The sequence below is a fragment of the Danio aesculapii genome, chromosome 7 (genome assembly GCF_903798145.1).
Source record: "Danio aesculapii chromosome 7, fDanAes4.1, whole genome shotgun sequence".
In the NCBI taxonomy this organism is placed as follows: Eukaryota; Metazoa; Chordata; class Actinopteri; order Cypriniformes; family Danionidae; genus Danio; species Danio aesculapii.
The window spans coordinates 41,116,816-41,133,822 of NC_079441.1; the positions used below are offsets into that span (position 1 = coordinate 41,116,816).

General features: G+C 36.4%; 1 protein-coding gene across 3 annotated transcripts in view; it reads left to right on the forward strand.

The window, feature by feature from the left end:
- Positions 1–17,007, forward strand: part of phkb (phosphorylase kinase, beta) — a 149,769-nt gene that overhangs the window by 96,943 nt on the left and 35,819 nt on the right. For all 3 annotated transcript variants that reach the window (XM_056461969.1, XM_056461968.1, XM_056461970.1), the window contains 2 exons: positions 12,350–12,405; positions 14,856–14,949. In XM_056461969.1, coding sequence (XP_056317944.1) covers positions 12,350–12,405; positions 14,856–14,949 — 150 coding nt within the window. The remainder of the gene's footprint in view (positions 1–12,349; positions 12,406–14,855; positions 14,950–17,007) is intronic.

The window sequence follows — 17,007 nt, forward strand, 5'->3', positions numbered from 1 at the left end:
TATCTCCAGTGTTCACAGAGAATGCTTCAGTACAGAGAAAATATCAAGTAAGCAGCAGTTTTGTTGGCAAAAACACTTGGTCCCACTTTATTTTAAGTGGCCTTAACTTATATGTACTTACATTGGCATTAATCATTGGTTGCAGTGTACTTATTGTGTAAGTATTTGTTTTTACATTGTACTTATGGTTGATTAAATACATGTATGTATTTACATATCTAGTTAATTTCTGTAATTACATTTATAATTACACTGTTGACCATCCCTTACACCTTAACCCACACTAAACCTACCCATACCACCAAACCCGTCGCTAACTTGAGCCGCATCCCACCTCAGTAGTGTTATGCAATACATTATAACCACAGTAAGTACATTGTATTTATTATTTGATTCAAGTACATACAGTAGTAGTTTAGGCCACTTTATATAAAGTGGGACCAAATGCTTTGTTGATACATAGTAATGTTTTGTTGAAGTATACATAAAAGCATCTCTTATGTATACTTAACACAGCAAACAAACCTTGAAGCAGATGAGCAACAGAAGAGTTACGCCAGGTACAGTCAGCTACTTGGCAAGACTGGTCTCCATGAAAATATGAGTCTGTTCTATGAGTTCCCTACTATTGATATACAGCCAGTGAGTTCACTAACCTCAGATGGCCCCCACAGATGCCATATCTCAATCCAATAAAGCACATTTGCAATGTGGATGAATGGGAGTTTGCATTTTGGATGTGCAGCCAACAAATCTGCAGCAAATATCAATCGGCTGCAATGTCAATATGGGCCAAAGCCTCTGAGGAATGTTTCCAGCACCTTGTTGAATCTGAGCCATGTGGAATTAAGGCAGTTCTGATGGATAAAATGCACTTTAGACTCATACTTGCAAGGCATACTTAATAAAGTAGCCCAAGAGTGTTGTATCATTTTCCCCCTTCATATTTCAGCTCGATAGGGTATTTTATCAACGGAATTGTGTAAACCTAAAATACGAACAGCTCCCAAACTTACCAGCTGCAGGGCTCAGCACTGAAAATCTCACTGCATCAACAAAGAGATCTTCACATTTTGATCCTTAAAGGAACATTAGACATCTTAAGAGAGCAGCGGTTCACATGGGTTAATGTTTTTGCCTTTTGGCAGAAGAGCAGTCAAAGAACAATCTGCAACAGGAATGTGAATCTGCCAAATCCCTTTTATCCACATCATATCTCCAAGAGACAGTCCATTAGGTTTGCATTGATTTATCACATAAATGGATTCGGGATAAAGAAGCTTATTTCAGCTTGACTGATTAGAATAGAATCTTTACAGTTATGTTATGTTTGCTTTGAGTGTATGATTTTTGTCCCATATAGTTTGCACAGAAGAAGAGAATAGACTCTTTGCAACTCAGTTAAGTTTTTTCCCTCATTTAGTTTGCACTGGATGATAGAACTAAATCTTTACTGCTCAGTTAAGTTTGTTGTTGTTGTTCTGTTTAGTTTGCATTGAAGCATGGAATAGTATAGAATCCTTTGGTCCATTGAAGTTTAGACTCAACTTTATTATCCCATTTTGGGAAACTAAAATTGCAGCAAGGTGCCATAACACAGGCGAAGTTCCATGTACACTGTAATGTGTGGCGGGATGCTGACAATGGAGGTGCGGATCAAAACGCAGGTTTATTGCACATAGATGGTCAAGCAGGCAATGGTCAACACAGGGGCAAACAGATGTACACAGGAAATCCAGAGTCGTATTCATTCATGTGTTGACTTTATTGTCCATGTAATCAGTTCAAAAGCGGCTTCAGCTGTGAGTTTGCAATCAGACAGGATCTAGACCAGGTGTGTGAGTGATGCATGACTGGATCTTGTAGCTCTTTTGCTGACAGATTTGTTGCTAGATTGCTGGTGACTGTGACATACACACTACCCATTTATTACCACAAAACATACAATACATCATTTTTTAGATGCCCCTCCCTCCCCGCTGGACTCATTTAATGACCTAATGGCCACCATTTTAAAATAATTTCTAATTCTGTTTGTCCTGCATATAGGAACTCTAAAACAACATCCTGATGGCAGCAGCTGAAACACAGAATGTAATGGGTGATCCGGGGTGCATAAGATACCCTGAGCTCTCTTTAAAACATAATTACCGTAAAGTACCATTGCACCAGTTTGGTTAAAAATGATGATCTTGCCAGCCACCTTCACCAGGCAACTCAACCTGTTCTTATTTGACAAACTCAGATTTCCAAGCTACAATGCAGAAAAATAAAACATATTCAATAAATTGTTTATAAAATAGTGTGATCATAGAGGTACAAACCCTAAACAATCTAAGCTTCCTCAGAAGAAAACAGTGTTTGTTTAACTTTTTTATAATTTACATTAAAGAATAGAATATTTACTGCTCAGTTACTTTTTTGTTCCCTTTAGTTTGCACTGAATAATAGATTAGATCCATTTAGTTTAAATAGAATAAATATTGACAGCTCAATTCAGTTCTTTTTGTTGTTGTTGTTTTTGTTGTTGTTGTTGTTGTTGTTGTTCATTTTAGTTTGCATTTAAGACTGAACTTGCTTGTTTGAAATTAATTACATAGTGTGAATCACTTCAGAAATCCCAGCCTGTTACAGATGCTATAAAAACTTACCTGATTATTAGCTGCCACAAGGGCAATGTTGTATTGCTGTTTTGTAGTTGCTACCATCTGGAGAAACAGAAAGCCTTCTAATAACGTGAAATGTGACCTGTGTATTGCGATATATTTCATCTGAAACTTAAAAATAATTGCATTTCATTAATCTTCTTTTACACATTTGTGGTTCCTTCAAGCTGTGGAGTTTTGCCATTAGTGATCCCATCTCAATTCCAGCAGCTCCAGACACTGTGAAAACATCTCTTAGCTGCCGAAGGGGATTTTTTTTCAAGTGCTCTTTCCATCAGATATAAAATTTCCTCAGCTAGCAGGCGCAGCTTTATACCACAGTCAGTCTTACCCTAGATACTGTTGGAATCTAAGGATGTCAACATATGACTGTGTTGAATTTGTGAAAGATCTCCATGTTCAAAAGATACTATTCCATACCAGCAAAGTAAGCAAATAAACAAAATAATCTGCCAATTAGGTAAGCAAAATAATCTTGTTTTTCCTTTTGACATAAGATTATTTTTGCTTACCCATTGGTGGAATATGTTGCTTGTTATAAGGAAAAACTCACTTAATTTTGACACATTATTTCTTAAAACTAGACAATATATTTTCCTTGTCTAGAAAATGCTTCTTAATTATAACATTTTTAGATATTTGGAGTAGAAAAAAGACAAACAATTCAAAGTAAGCAGAACATTTTTGCAGTATATATATATATATATATATATATATATATATATATATATATATATATATATATATATATATATATATATATATATATATATATATATATAATATTACACATTATATAATATTACACATTACAACATTACACACATACAATTACATTATATTACATATTACACACATACAATTACAATATACTCCTGGTCTCCTGTTTATCAGCGCAATAAATATCAGCTAAAACATAGCCCAAGTTCACTGAGTCATTATTTACTGTGGGTAAAACCAAAGAACAGAGTTGTGATTTGTGGTTAAAGGTTGTTGAGCTTGACATAATTGGCTATCCGCTTGTTAAGTGTGATGTCACGGGAAATGGCTTTCGGGTCCAAGTGCCAAATCAAGTTGCATGGGGAGACTCAACAAATGGTAATAATAAACTTTTACAAAGTGGTGTAATACTTTCGAAAATCATGATCGCAATATACTGTTTACACTGTTAAGGATTTTTGTAAATTACACAGTGTTTAACTATAAAAGGAACTGTGTTTTACTGTAGGACATCTATGCAGTATGTTACTGTATTTTAAAGTTGCATTGAGAAAATAACTGTATATTTTACAGTAAAGATGTACATAAAACTCTAAAATTGTTGCTGTAAATGTAAATACAGTATTTATCCTGTAATTGATTTACAGTAAGTTACTGGCAAACTGCTGCCAGTAAGTTACTTTTAATTCTACAGGAAATTGTTAAGAGTGTATATATCCATTCCTAATGTCCGATGGCCAGAAAGTGATCATTTTTAAAATAAATTGTTAAATTATTTGTGTCTGAGATGCAGCAAGTCCAGAGATGGTTGTGTACACCATGATTTTATATAAAGTTCACTTTAATGTGTGCTATGACTAAAAACTGGGCAGAAATGAATATTTTCTCAATTGAAATGAGTAGCGGCTTGGACCCAGAAACAGTTTTTCATACGTCTATACTTAACAAGTGGATAAGAAAATAGCAGAAACAAAGAAAATGTTCACTTTTACCATAAATAATTAAAACATTTTAGTCAATGGAACTGTTATGAATCAGTCTGTAAGTGGAAGACATGTGTCTTCTTTTGTTCAAGTGGGTAAAACAGTCTTTAAGAAGTTAGTTGTGTCTTGGGGTCAAAGAAGCTGCTTTTCCACTGGTTTGGTTTTGCTTGACTCGGTTTGCGTTTTCACTACAGTTTAGTAGTGCTTAGAGTGGGTGAGCATATCGCTATCTTTTGCGAAATCGCTTTTGCCATGACATCATCAATTTCTTTCTGGGTCATCCATCTCTCGCTAGATTCACTCCTCAGTTACCAGTATCTGTGTTTCCATCCAGAAATGTGTGCAAAACCGCGATATCGCATAAAAGATGTAAAATTAAGCAGCGTTTCCATCCAATGAGTCAAAGACAACAAATCGTCACTTCCTGATTAACTAGCGCCAAGTATCAATAGTAAAAAGAGAGTTTACTGCGGTAGGAGAAGCTGTGTGAATCGTTTCTTTATTTAATAAATGAATCGCGCCTCAGAAGACAAATGCCTACATGCATTGAATGTGTAGTGGGGTTTGAAGGCATCTTGACAGTTCTGGAGGTCATTAATAATATAATAACACAAATACTAAAATGGTTAAGGTGTTTTAGAATGACCAAAAGAACATTTCAGATGTTTTACAATGTGCTCAGCCTGCTGGTTTATCCATTCTCACACATTTTTATCATCACATGATCTCTTATAACAAAATCACATGACTTTTTTTAATGCGTACACTGGAATTTGTTAGAATTTGGTAAAAGTGTTTCCATTGTAGTTTATGCATATTTTTTTCTTATTGAATAAAATCCTACTTTATCCTACTCCATTATGCATTATGCATCCAAAATGGATGCTAGTGAAACGTAGCTAGTGAAAGATCTCTTCTTCTCACCATGATCCAGCCTTTTTTTTTTGTGGTGGTGGTATTAAAACAGCTGACCAACCGACCAGTGGCCAGTGCTCACTATTTAAATACAGCAGGTTTTTATCTTGTGTCACAAATCCGATTACACCTGAAGTGACTATTCTCTCAGAACAATTGAGCAGCAGTGTGGATACTTTTGATAATGGTATAGCTCACTTGGCACTTCACCTTAGGTGATACTAAAAAGTACTGGGTACGGAACACGGTGTAAAAGCCCCCTAATGTGAGTCATACAGAACTGTGCCGTATCATGCCGTGAAAAAGTGCCTAAAGTCTTCCAACCTACAATCCAGCATCACCTCAAGTTGTTGAGAAGTGTTTCGGGTAATAGGCATCTACTTTCTTCCATAAAGAAACATAAGTGTGTTCAGTTTTTTGTTAATATTTTATAGGTGCAGTATGTAAGATTTGCTTGTCGCTGGAATGTTGTCTCATTGCATGTTGTTAAGACACAGTCACTACGTTTACAAGAGTTGCTTTTTGAATGTTCCTTTCACGATGCCGTTGTACATGTTATAGCACATATTTCGATTAATGTCATTACGTCACCACGCTATCCACATTTCCTCCAGAGTTTCATGTAGTTTTGGGTGTTTCATTTTTAATTTGTCGACTATAACTGCAGTTTGGCACTTTCACTTTCATTCAGGAACATTTCATGCATGACCCCCCGTGACAAACGATATATTGGATGCGAGTATGAACTGCTGAAAGAGTTTAGTTTTAATGGAATTTGATACCGCATGTCGCATTGGAAAAACGTAAAGGGTGGAAATCCTACACAACGGTAATAGTTTGATTAAGGTGTTTACATGTCTGTGTGGCACTTCAATAATGCAACTAAAATCGGCACACCTCACACGTCTTAATCCAATTTCTTTTTAGTTAAATGACCTTAATAGGATTAAGGTAATCAAAATCGCTGTTTGAGTGAGAAACTCTTAATCAGAATATTGTCCTAATCGTATTAAAATCGGATTATTGGTGTCTGTGTAAACATACTCAGTGTTACAATGTACGCTGCTCAGCTAATGTTCATTCATTCATTCATTTTCTTTTTAGCTTAGTCCCTTTATTATTCTGGGGTCGCCACAGCGGAATAAACCTCCAACTTATCCAGCATATGTTTTACGCAGCGGATTCTCTTCCAGCTGCAACCCATCATTGGGAAACATTCATACACACTCATTCACACACATACACTACGGCCAATTTAGCCTACCTAATTCACCTATAGCACATGTCTTTTTACCGTGGGGGTAACCGAAGCACCCGGAGGAAACCCACGCAAACACGGGGAGAACATGCAAACTCCACACAGAAACGTCAGCTGACCCAGCCGAGGCTCGAATCGGCGACCTTTTTGCTGTGAGGCGTTAGTGCAACCCACTGTGCCACCGTGACGGCCGCTAATGTTTACGTTTGTAATGTTTATATTATTTGCTAATTGAAAACCATCTAATGTCGATTTTTAAACTCTAAATCTCTCTCTCATTCTGGAGGCTGCTGTTGACCTACAGAGGGTGCATTTTTTTTTGTTGCATCCACACACACACGTTGAAGACGCTTTAATGACTGAAATGAAATACATGAAATGTGCTTTCCAACAAGGCAACCCAGAGTACTGAAATATAATTGGGTAAACTGGATGTAGGCGGGTTATTGAGACTAAAACAAAGACAGATATTCCGACACGGAACGCACATTTTCAAGACTTTAGCATTGTGTTTGAAATAAACAAGTATGTTCACTTAGATATCCTAAATATTTGCAAACATATTATGATATTTTTATGCTTTACAAGAGTAAAAAACTCACATACAGCACATTTAAACAAGAGATCAAAAGGTCAAACAATAAAGACATTGTTTCATAGACTTCTTTACATATATTTGTCAGGGGTGCCAATATTGTTGGAGGGTTCTGTAGATACAGTATCAATGAAAGACCCCAGTATTACCATCTAAATTGCTGCTTTTTTAGGATTGTTCTGCCCTTATCTACAGATACAGCATGACTATGCTAAAAGTTGCAATAGCCTTTATCTGCATTTGTTCATTTTTTTATGACAGTTGTTTTGGTCTTGAATTTAATGAATGGTTCTGAAGTTGCAGTGGAAGAGAGATTTGTCATTAGAGGTAAATATTGACTACTTGACTCACCATGGGGCTTCTGAAGCAACATTATGAATGGAGATGATGTGACTGATTGTTAACGGAGACATTAATAAAGAGCATTTCTTATCACTGTCAGTCCTATTGAGCTGTTGATAGTTTATTGTGTGCTGCATTTAGTATGGAGAGAGAGAGACAGAGAGAGAGAGAGCCTGCAGGAGTCTGCAGAGCACAGAGGGGCTCCCACCAGTACCACTAGCAGACTAGACTTGCAGGGTTTTGTACAGCACTAATGTCATCGTTCTCACCACTTCCAATAAAACATCCCTTTATAGCATCAACACAAAGCTATAACTACACCGCTGTGAGAAAAGATGAGCATATCAAAGGTGAAATATATATATTTTTTTTTCTGGAAAAATACTGTTGCCTGTTCAGTGTAATGAGGTATACCCTTGTGTGCATGTTATAGCTTAATATAAACAAGCTGACAGTTATATAATGGACTTGCAATTTTATTTTAATTTATACAATTTTTCTGAAGTTCATCATATGATCACTAACATCTGTGTGTGTGGCTCACCGGCCACTTTATTAGGTACACCTGTCCAACTGCTCTTTAACGCAAATTTCTGATCAGCCAATCACATGGCAGCAAGCATCAAAATGGGGAGGAAAAGTGATTTAAGTTACTTTGAACGTTGCATTGTTGTTGGTGCCAGATGTTCTGGTCTGAGTATTTCAGAAACTGCTGATCTACTGGTGTTTTCACCCACAACCACCTCTAGGGTTTACAGAGAATGGCCTGAAAAAGAGAAAATATCAAGTAAGTGGCAGTTCTGTGGGTGCAAATGTTGTTGTTGATGCCAGAGGTCAGAGGAGAATGGCAAGACTAGTTCCAGCTGATTGAAAGGCAACAGTAACTCAAATTACCACTCGTTACAAACGAGGTATGCAGCAGAGCATCTCTGACTGCACAACACATCGAACCTTGAGGCGGATGGGCTACAGCAGCAGAAGATCACACCGGGTGACACTCCTGTCAGCTAAGAACAGGAAACTGAGGCTACAATTAGCACAGGTTCACCAAAATTGGACATTAGAAGATTGGAAAAACATTGCCTGGTCTGACGAGTCTCGATTTCTGCTGCGACATTCGAAACGTAGGGTCAGAAATTGGCGTCAACAACATGAAAGCATGCATCCATCCTGCCTTGTATCAACGATTCAGGCTGGTGGTGGTGGTGTAATCATGTGTGGGATATTTTCTTGGCTCACTTTGGGCCTATTAGTACAAATTGAGCATCATGTCAACGCCACAGCCTGCCTGAGTATTGTTCTGAGTTCACTGTACTCAAATGGCCTCCACAGTCACCAGATCTCAATCCAAAAGAGCACTTTTGGGATTTGGTGGAACGGGAGATTCGCATCATGGATGTGCAGCCGACAGATCTGCAGCAACTGCGTGATGCTATCATGTCAATATGGACCAAAATCTCTGAGGAATATTTCCAGTACCTTGTTGAATATATGCCACAAAGGATTAAGGCAAAAGGGGTCCTACCCGGTATTAGTAAGGTGTCCTTAATAAAGTGGCGGTGAGTGTATGTATGTGTGTGTATATATATATATATATATATATATATATATATATATATATATATATATATATATATATATATATATATTTAACAATTGTATAATTATATTATTTTCATAACTTTTTGCATGTGACCATTTTAGAAGTCAGCAAATGAACAATGTCTACTGTTTTAAATGCATTCATATTTGAATAGTCCTGTAGTTAATTTCAGCTTTTACTCACTTTACACAAAAGCATGTGACTGATGCTTAAATGTTAATGGTTTTACAATTGACTGTTTTGCAATTTTGTTGCCGCTAATGTTTTTGGTGCCACTAATGCTGCATAAACACCTGATTTAACCCTAACACATCTATCTCTTCGAGATCTTCAGTGTTGTTGTTGCCGCATTGCGAACTGCAGAAGTTATACGGCACCTTTTCACTTTTTGAGCACTGCACCTGTCGCAGACTAATAACATACCCAGACATTCGCTTTCCCATCCATCAAGGGCAGCTTGAACCTGCTCCCATCCACCTGAACAAAATACCATCCTCCTCTGCAGCCCTCGCGCTAGTCAGAATTAGCATGTATAGTCTCTGTTGATCAGCCCTTGTGATGACTCACTGCACTGCCTCCACAAAATGCCTGTGCCAATATGTCATTTAAACCAAAGCTGTGATTTGCTCTGTTCACCGAGCACTTATCTCCCCCATTTCAGAGGAAGCAAACAACAACACAGCCCAGACAAACAGCCCACACCTCAAATATATTACTATCTTCCGTTCAGACTAATAGATCTGTCTATTCCAATGTTCGGCGCAGTTGAAGGTGTGTGATTTACATATTAGCTGGTTAATATTATGCTCTTTGGAAGTGGTTTAGCACTAGAACTGCCAAGGGATATTCTATTCTGCCAAGTCATCTTTAAATTTTGCAATGAAGCAACTTTGTTGACAATAAATCCATATGATTATGTATTTTATTCTATTTCTACCTTGAATGACCATGATGATCCAATTGAGTTTTGCATTATAAATGGCATATTATTTTAACATAGGCTACATTTATCTATAAAGGTTTCTATAAAGGTGTATTGAACTGCATATTAGTGATGGTTTTATTAGTTATTCTATCCTGAGATCTCCTTATATCCCAAGATTTGCTACAATAGGATACTCTGTGATTTTAAATGAAAAATGTTCTCATTCATTAAGATTTCTGGTAACACTTTAGATTAAAGGTACAAAATTATGCATTTATTAAGCATTAATTAATGGTTAATTTGTTCACAATTAAGCATTAGTAATTAAATGTTGACTAAACGCTTTAAGGGTCCTGAATTATGCATTAGTTAAGCTTAGTAAATTTGTAAATCATGATTAACTTGTTTGCAATTATCCATCAGTTGAGCATGAGCAAACACATGATCCATTATTTACTAAACATAAAGGAATTCCAACCATTATTAACAATTAAGCCACATATTATTATTTATTTGATTTGTCGTGTAAGTTAACTTAATAACAAGCTAGTAATTGTTTAGTTACTTCTGGTTTGCAATTATATATGGCTAAAATAGTGAAATAAACACAGTTTGCTGCAAGTTTAAGGCTAAAATGTCATTAAAACAGTACTAATAAAGACAATTTGACCCCCTATTCTAAAGTGAAAGTTAAATCCACATTAATTATTGCACTTATTGAGGGATATTCAAGTCTATTTACTGGAACAAGCTGATAATTAAGGCTAACATGTCATTAATACACCACTAACAAAGGCAATTTGACCCCTTATTCTAAAGTGAAAGTTAAATCCACATTCTATGGGCTAGAATAAGCTAATAGTTAGTGCTAATCTGCTACTAATAAAGTGATCATACAGACAATTTGTTCCTATTATAAAGTAACTTCCAGTACCTAGCAAGCCAATGTGATACAGATAGAAATATAGGAAACAGTTTATCAAATGCAACAAGTTAAATGAGGTCACATTTGTAAGTCACAAAATAAGGACATGAATGCAGAATGATGTTTTATGGGATTTATAATTTTTTTGCTGGTCAAACATATAACACAGTATATGCAAATTAATTTGCAATAACATCTGTATAAGAGCATGCCATATATTAACTGAAAAAATAAATACATTAAAAGGAAAATCATTGGCAGTGACAAACAGCAAATCTAATCTAAATGATCTAATTACTAGTGTTTTTTTTAACTAATGCTTAATTGTGAACAAATTAAGCATTAATTAATGCTTAATTAATGCATTATTTTGGACCCTCAATTTAAATTGCAACTAGATTTCCATTAAGATATCCATATTTTTTAATTCCAATGTTTATTATTGTCTATCCTAACTTAAAAGATGAATTTATCTATGGGTTTTGATTCCAATGGAGTCTGCACAGGATTGTTTTCAAAATCTCCAGAGCAGTATAAAGTCCATGTTTTATCTACCATGTTATATCTATACCAAAATATTCTGCATCAATCTGTATTTAATGGCATTTAGATCTTACAGAACATTTTCACTGCAGTGAAAAAACTTTGCTCTCCAGTTTGAAGGGCACAAAGTGTGAAATGCACCGTTAAATATTATGGGAGAGGTTGTAAAATAAATGGACAGATATTCAAAGCTTCATTCTTCAGTGTAAGTATTGAGTACAGTCTAGTAATAGGGACTACTATGGCCATTCTAGTAGCTTTAGAAACCCGGTAGTTGTAGTATTAAAATAACAATAAAGTAAAAGATTGGCCTGCTTGGTTATTTTTTGTTTAGCAGAAATTACGATTGTGTAGAAACACTATGAAGCAAATTAGCCACTGAGATGCTCTCGCGGTTTTGACGTTGTGACTGTGGAAGGTTTAAATGGCTGCTGGGTGTCCTCTGTGTGTAGGCAGAGGGCTTCAGCCACTGATTGATATGACCCAACCTAAACCTTCAGCAATCAGCAGCTCATTATCTCAGCGAAATTACTACATCATCCAGCCCAAACGCCTGTAATGAGCTAGCATAAAGAATCAGAGCTCTGATCCACAATCATCTCCCTCATCTTTGTCTGCAGTCTCTCTTTCTCTCCCTCTCCATGAAGCTTGTTTTCCCCCCTATTCCCTCCTGCCGCCCAGTAATCGGTTATACTTTAACTGCTGTGACTTTTCTTTCACTCCTAAGGTCTTTCTTTCTTTTCTTCATTTCTAGTGAAGTCACTCACTCCTGAACTCGCAGGCAATGGATTTTACACTCAGTGCCCTTGCCTTTAAGTCTAGTCCGTTGAGACCTAAAGTTTTCCAATACATCTTCTTTGCTTGTTTCCTGCAGGGTCCCATTGAGAACGATGTGGTCATTCACGTGGCCCTGATAGCAGAAAGTCAAAGGTAAATGAATTCCTCATGTCTTTCTCTCTCTCTCTCTCTCTCTCTCTAATTTTGTCCTCTGGTCTAATTGATGCCTGCGCACTAATTGTCGAGCTATTCTGTAGCCTTCATCTATCAGCGCTCTCATTTTAAAGCTTTTCTGGTGAGACGCGGAGGTGAAAGAGGTCATGTGGCCAGCTGGTCCCAGCCAGACCCGCTCTGCAGTTCATTTAACACTGTTCACCCCGGCACTTAACCCACCCATCCCCTTATAAACACTGCAAACCTTAATCAAGATTACTTGTTCAACACAAACACCCTTATATGAAGCTGCAAGTTCCACTTAACACCTCACCTGCTCTGCAAAGATGCAATAATGTTGTTTAAATACTGTGGCGTAAACAGGAGCAAAGGTTCTTGCTGCTTGCAAACATACAACATTCTCATCGTCCTCTTAGCATGAGACGTGCCTTCAGACCATTCATTTGTATAATCACACTGTCATGCAAGATTGTATTCCCCTGTGCACTTTATTGAATAGCTTAGTGCTTGATTAATAATCCCACACAATCACTTTTCAATGCATGTCCACTTAAATATTACAAGCTAAATTCTTTTCAATTATTTCACAAATTAATTTTAACTAAAGACAGAATGGTCAAATGGACCCTTTTTACTTTTCCAGGTTTCTGAGGAGTAGTAGTCATAGTTGGATAGTTGGATTTTTTTGTCTTTGCAGTCAAATTTGCTCAGTACAAGTGGTGCAGGAATTGCATCAACCTGAGGAATATTTACAATTGGGAGTAATATACTATCTCTGATAAACATAACTTGACTATGCTTTTAATATAATGCTGTACTATGTATTTTAGACACTCTAATATACACTCACCAGCCAGTTTATTAGGTACACCTGTCCAACTGCTAGTTGACACAAATTTCTAACCAACCAATCACATGGCAGCAATTTAATGCATTTAGACATGGTCAAGACGATCTGCTGTAGTTCAAACCGAGCATCAGAATGGAGAACAAAAAGTTATTTAAGTGACTTTGAACGTGGCATGGTTGTTGGTGCCATACGGACTAGTCTGAGTATTTCAGAAACCATTGATTTAATGGGATTTTCATGCACAACCATCTCTTGGGTTTTAGAGAAGGCTCTCAAAAAGAGAAAATATCCAGTGAGCGGCATGTGGTCGCAAATACCTTGTTGATGCCATAGGTCAGAGGAGAATGGCCACACTGGTTTGAGCTGATAGAAAGGTAACAGTAACTTAAATAACCCCTTGTTACAACTGAGGTATGCAGAAGAGCATCTCTGAACGCACAACACGTAGAACCTTGAGTAGAATTGTTATGTGTATTTCATAAAATATATGTTTGGGGTGAACGTCAGTGGGCAGTTTATGGTGTAGAAGAAGACATTCAAGTATCATCAATATGTTTACATCCTTATTTTTCTACTTAATTTGAAACCCCCTTTATAAAAATCCACAGGAAAATCTTGAGCGAGATCTTTCTTTTCTACAATAAATCATCAGATGATTTTTGATTGAAACCTCAGTCGTTCTTAAAATGTACAGTAGCATTAAAATGAACAGCACATTTGACAGAAATATATACACAAGGGAAAGAAAAAATAATGCTCATGGCTCCTAATGATAGAAACAATACAAAATACAAGAATCCACACATTATTTACCATAGTGTCAACTAATGTGCAAACATTATTATTGGGCAAGTAGCTAGCATTCCAAACTGTCATGCATTCAAGTGAATACACTCGGACCTCAGGTATTGATTTTGTTTTGCCTGTTATATGTTTGTTTTTTTAATTATCTACTAAAGTTAATAAAAAGAAAATTGGATAAATAAAAAAACAAAATTTTTATGTTAACCAGAATACCAGTAGCATTGTTTGTTTTTGAACAAGAGAATTGAATATGGCATAACAGTTGAATTAAAAGAAATTAGTTTCCTAACATAGTCTATGAAGCAAGCTGTACAAATTATAACAGGAACGTCTGCTGTCTTTTAAAAGTTTGTCATTAATTTTGCAATTCCTTTTTTATTTTTACGACACTGTAAAACCCAAAAAGTTAAGGTAGCTCAAACCAATTGAGTACTGTAAAACACAATAAGTTAAAGCAACTCAAACCGTTTGAGGAAACCGATTGCTACAAACCATTTGAGTAAAAAAAACTAATCTATATGAGTACTGTGAACTTACTCCATTTAAGTTGAAGTAATGAGATATTTGATTAACTCATTACCTTCAACACTGAGTTCAAAACTCTTATCCAACGAGTAGAATTAACTTTCAGTCAATTTTGAGTTAACTACACTCATTTCATTTGATCAAGTTGACTGTTGTACAGTGTAGTGGTGCAAAATGACACTCATTACCTTGAATGGAGTTGTATAGTTGTATTTAACATATATACATATGTGTCCTCTGTGTATTTCAGATTGCAGGTCTTCCTCAACACCTATGGCATTCAAACGCAGACCCCGCAGCAGGTGGAGCCCATTCAGATCTGGCCTCAGAAAGAACTGGTGAAGGTATCGCTGTTCAGTCAATCAATCAATCTTGACCAACAAACAAATCTTTCAGGCTGATCAATTTCTGTGACAGACGCTCCATTAGACCACTGGCTAGTTTATCAAGTGGCCACTCAGCTTGGATTGACTGCCACATCACTCATGTCAGTCAGTGAATTATTTTTTGCATGCTATTGAAGATTTAAACCACGAATTGAACCTTGCCAGTGTCCTATTGATTGCATTAGTTTAACGAAGGAGTCTTTAAAATATTTTCTCAGCTATGTAAATGTTCTTTGTGAACTTTAGTAGCAATATAGAAATTTTCTGGGGTCAGAAATCTATTCCTGCTCGTTCTCTCTGTAATCGGCAGAGCACAGAGCGATGTGCAATGTGTTTATGTGTTTGTTCTTCTGTCTGTGGGAGTGCGAGTGGGTGGGAAGGTTTTGTCACTGGAACGTGCAATTTACTGCAGTTTGGTTTGAAAGCTGTTTGAAATCAGAAACATTATCTGCTTCTCTTGACTCTGTTCTATCTGCGGTCAGTTTTGTGTGCCTGAGCTCCAATGTGCATTAGAGAGAGTGATAGTTTGCTGAGTTTGCTCTTTGCATGCTTATGCGGTGGCCAGCCGAAAAGAGACAGCTGGAGCTTACTGGACATGACTGCCTACTGTCTGCCACTGTCATCTTTCATGGTAAATAAGTCAATGAGACATCATATTATCTAATGAGACATATTATTCTGATGAACACGAAGTTCTGTCATGAAACTCAATTTCCTGCAGCTAGTTCTCTGCAACTATCACATAGTCGCCCTCTGAAGCTAAGCAGGGCTGCACCCGGTCAATACCTGGATGGGAGACCACATGGGAAAGCTAGGTTGCTGCCGGAGGTGGTTTTAGTGAGACCAGCAGGGGGTGCTTAATCTGCGTTCTGTGTGGGTCCTAACACCCCAGTATAGTAAAGGGGAGTCTATACTGCTCAGTAAGTGCCTCTTTCAGATGTAGGATGTAAGGAATTATTATTATTATTATTATTATTATTATTATTATTATTATTATTATTATTATTATTATTATTATTATTATTATTATTATTATTATTATTGGGCACACAGGCTGATAAGTCTTATCCAATCTGCTTCTATCTACATGGTGCAGGTTATTGGTTGCTTGTTGTTGCCTCAGCAACCAATGAGCATACTCCTTAGCATTTAAACACTTCAGTGTCAGCAATATGCTACGCATTTTTGGATAAGCTCCACCCCACTTACGTATCAACCTGCTACTGGGGGTTTCATTAATTTCATGTTTGCAGCAGCAGGGTGTTATATTCTCTGACGTACTATACTAAATTTCTCAGAGAGTTGTAATGACATCATTTTATTTATTAGTTTGAATGGACTGTCTGCATAATTTTAGTCCTAATATATTTGTTGCACTTTATTCTGGTGCACCCAACACATTTTTAACTATGAATAACTTTTTAAGTTCAGCCACACCTAATAGTCACCAAATACTCTAATAAGAGTCCACTGAAATATAGTTACTTTTCTGCAAAAAATGCTTTTCTTACTTAGATTTTTTGTTTTGTTTCTTATCCAAATATCGAACAATTCTTAAATCAAGAAGCATTTTCTAGACAAGCAAAACATATTGTCTTGTTTTAAGACATATGTCAAAATAAAGTGAGTTTTTCCTTAAAATAAGCAAAATAATCATAACAAAATTATTTTGCTTACCCTATTGGCAGATTATTCTGCTTGTTTTAAGGAAACACTCACTTCATATTGGCATATTATTTCTTAAAACAAGACAATAATTTTTGCTTGTCTAGAAAATGTTTCTTGATTTAGGAACTTATAGATTTTTGGACTAGAAACAAGACAAAAAATCTAAGTAAGAGAAACATTTTTGAAGTAATAAAGTGTATTTGTATTTGTAACCCCATTAGTAGTTTCTATATGCCTACAGCATGACTCAACACAACTGCACAAAAATCTAGCAACACTAAAATACTAGAACACTCCAGTGAGTGCAGATCTAGCTCTGGGAAACACTATAATCACTGTTTTATTTAC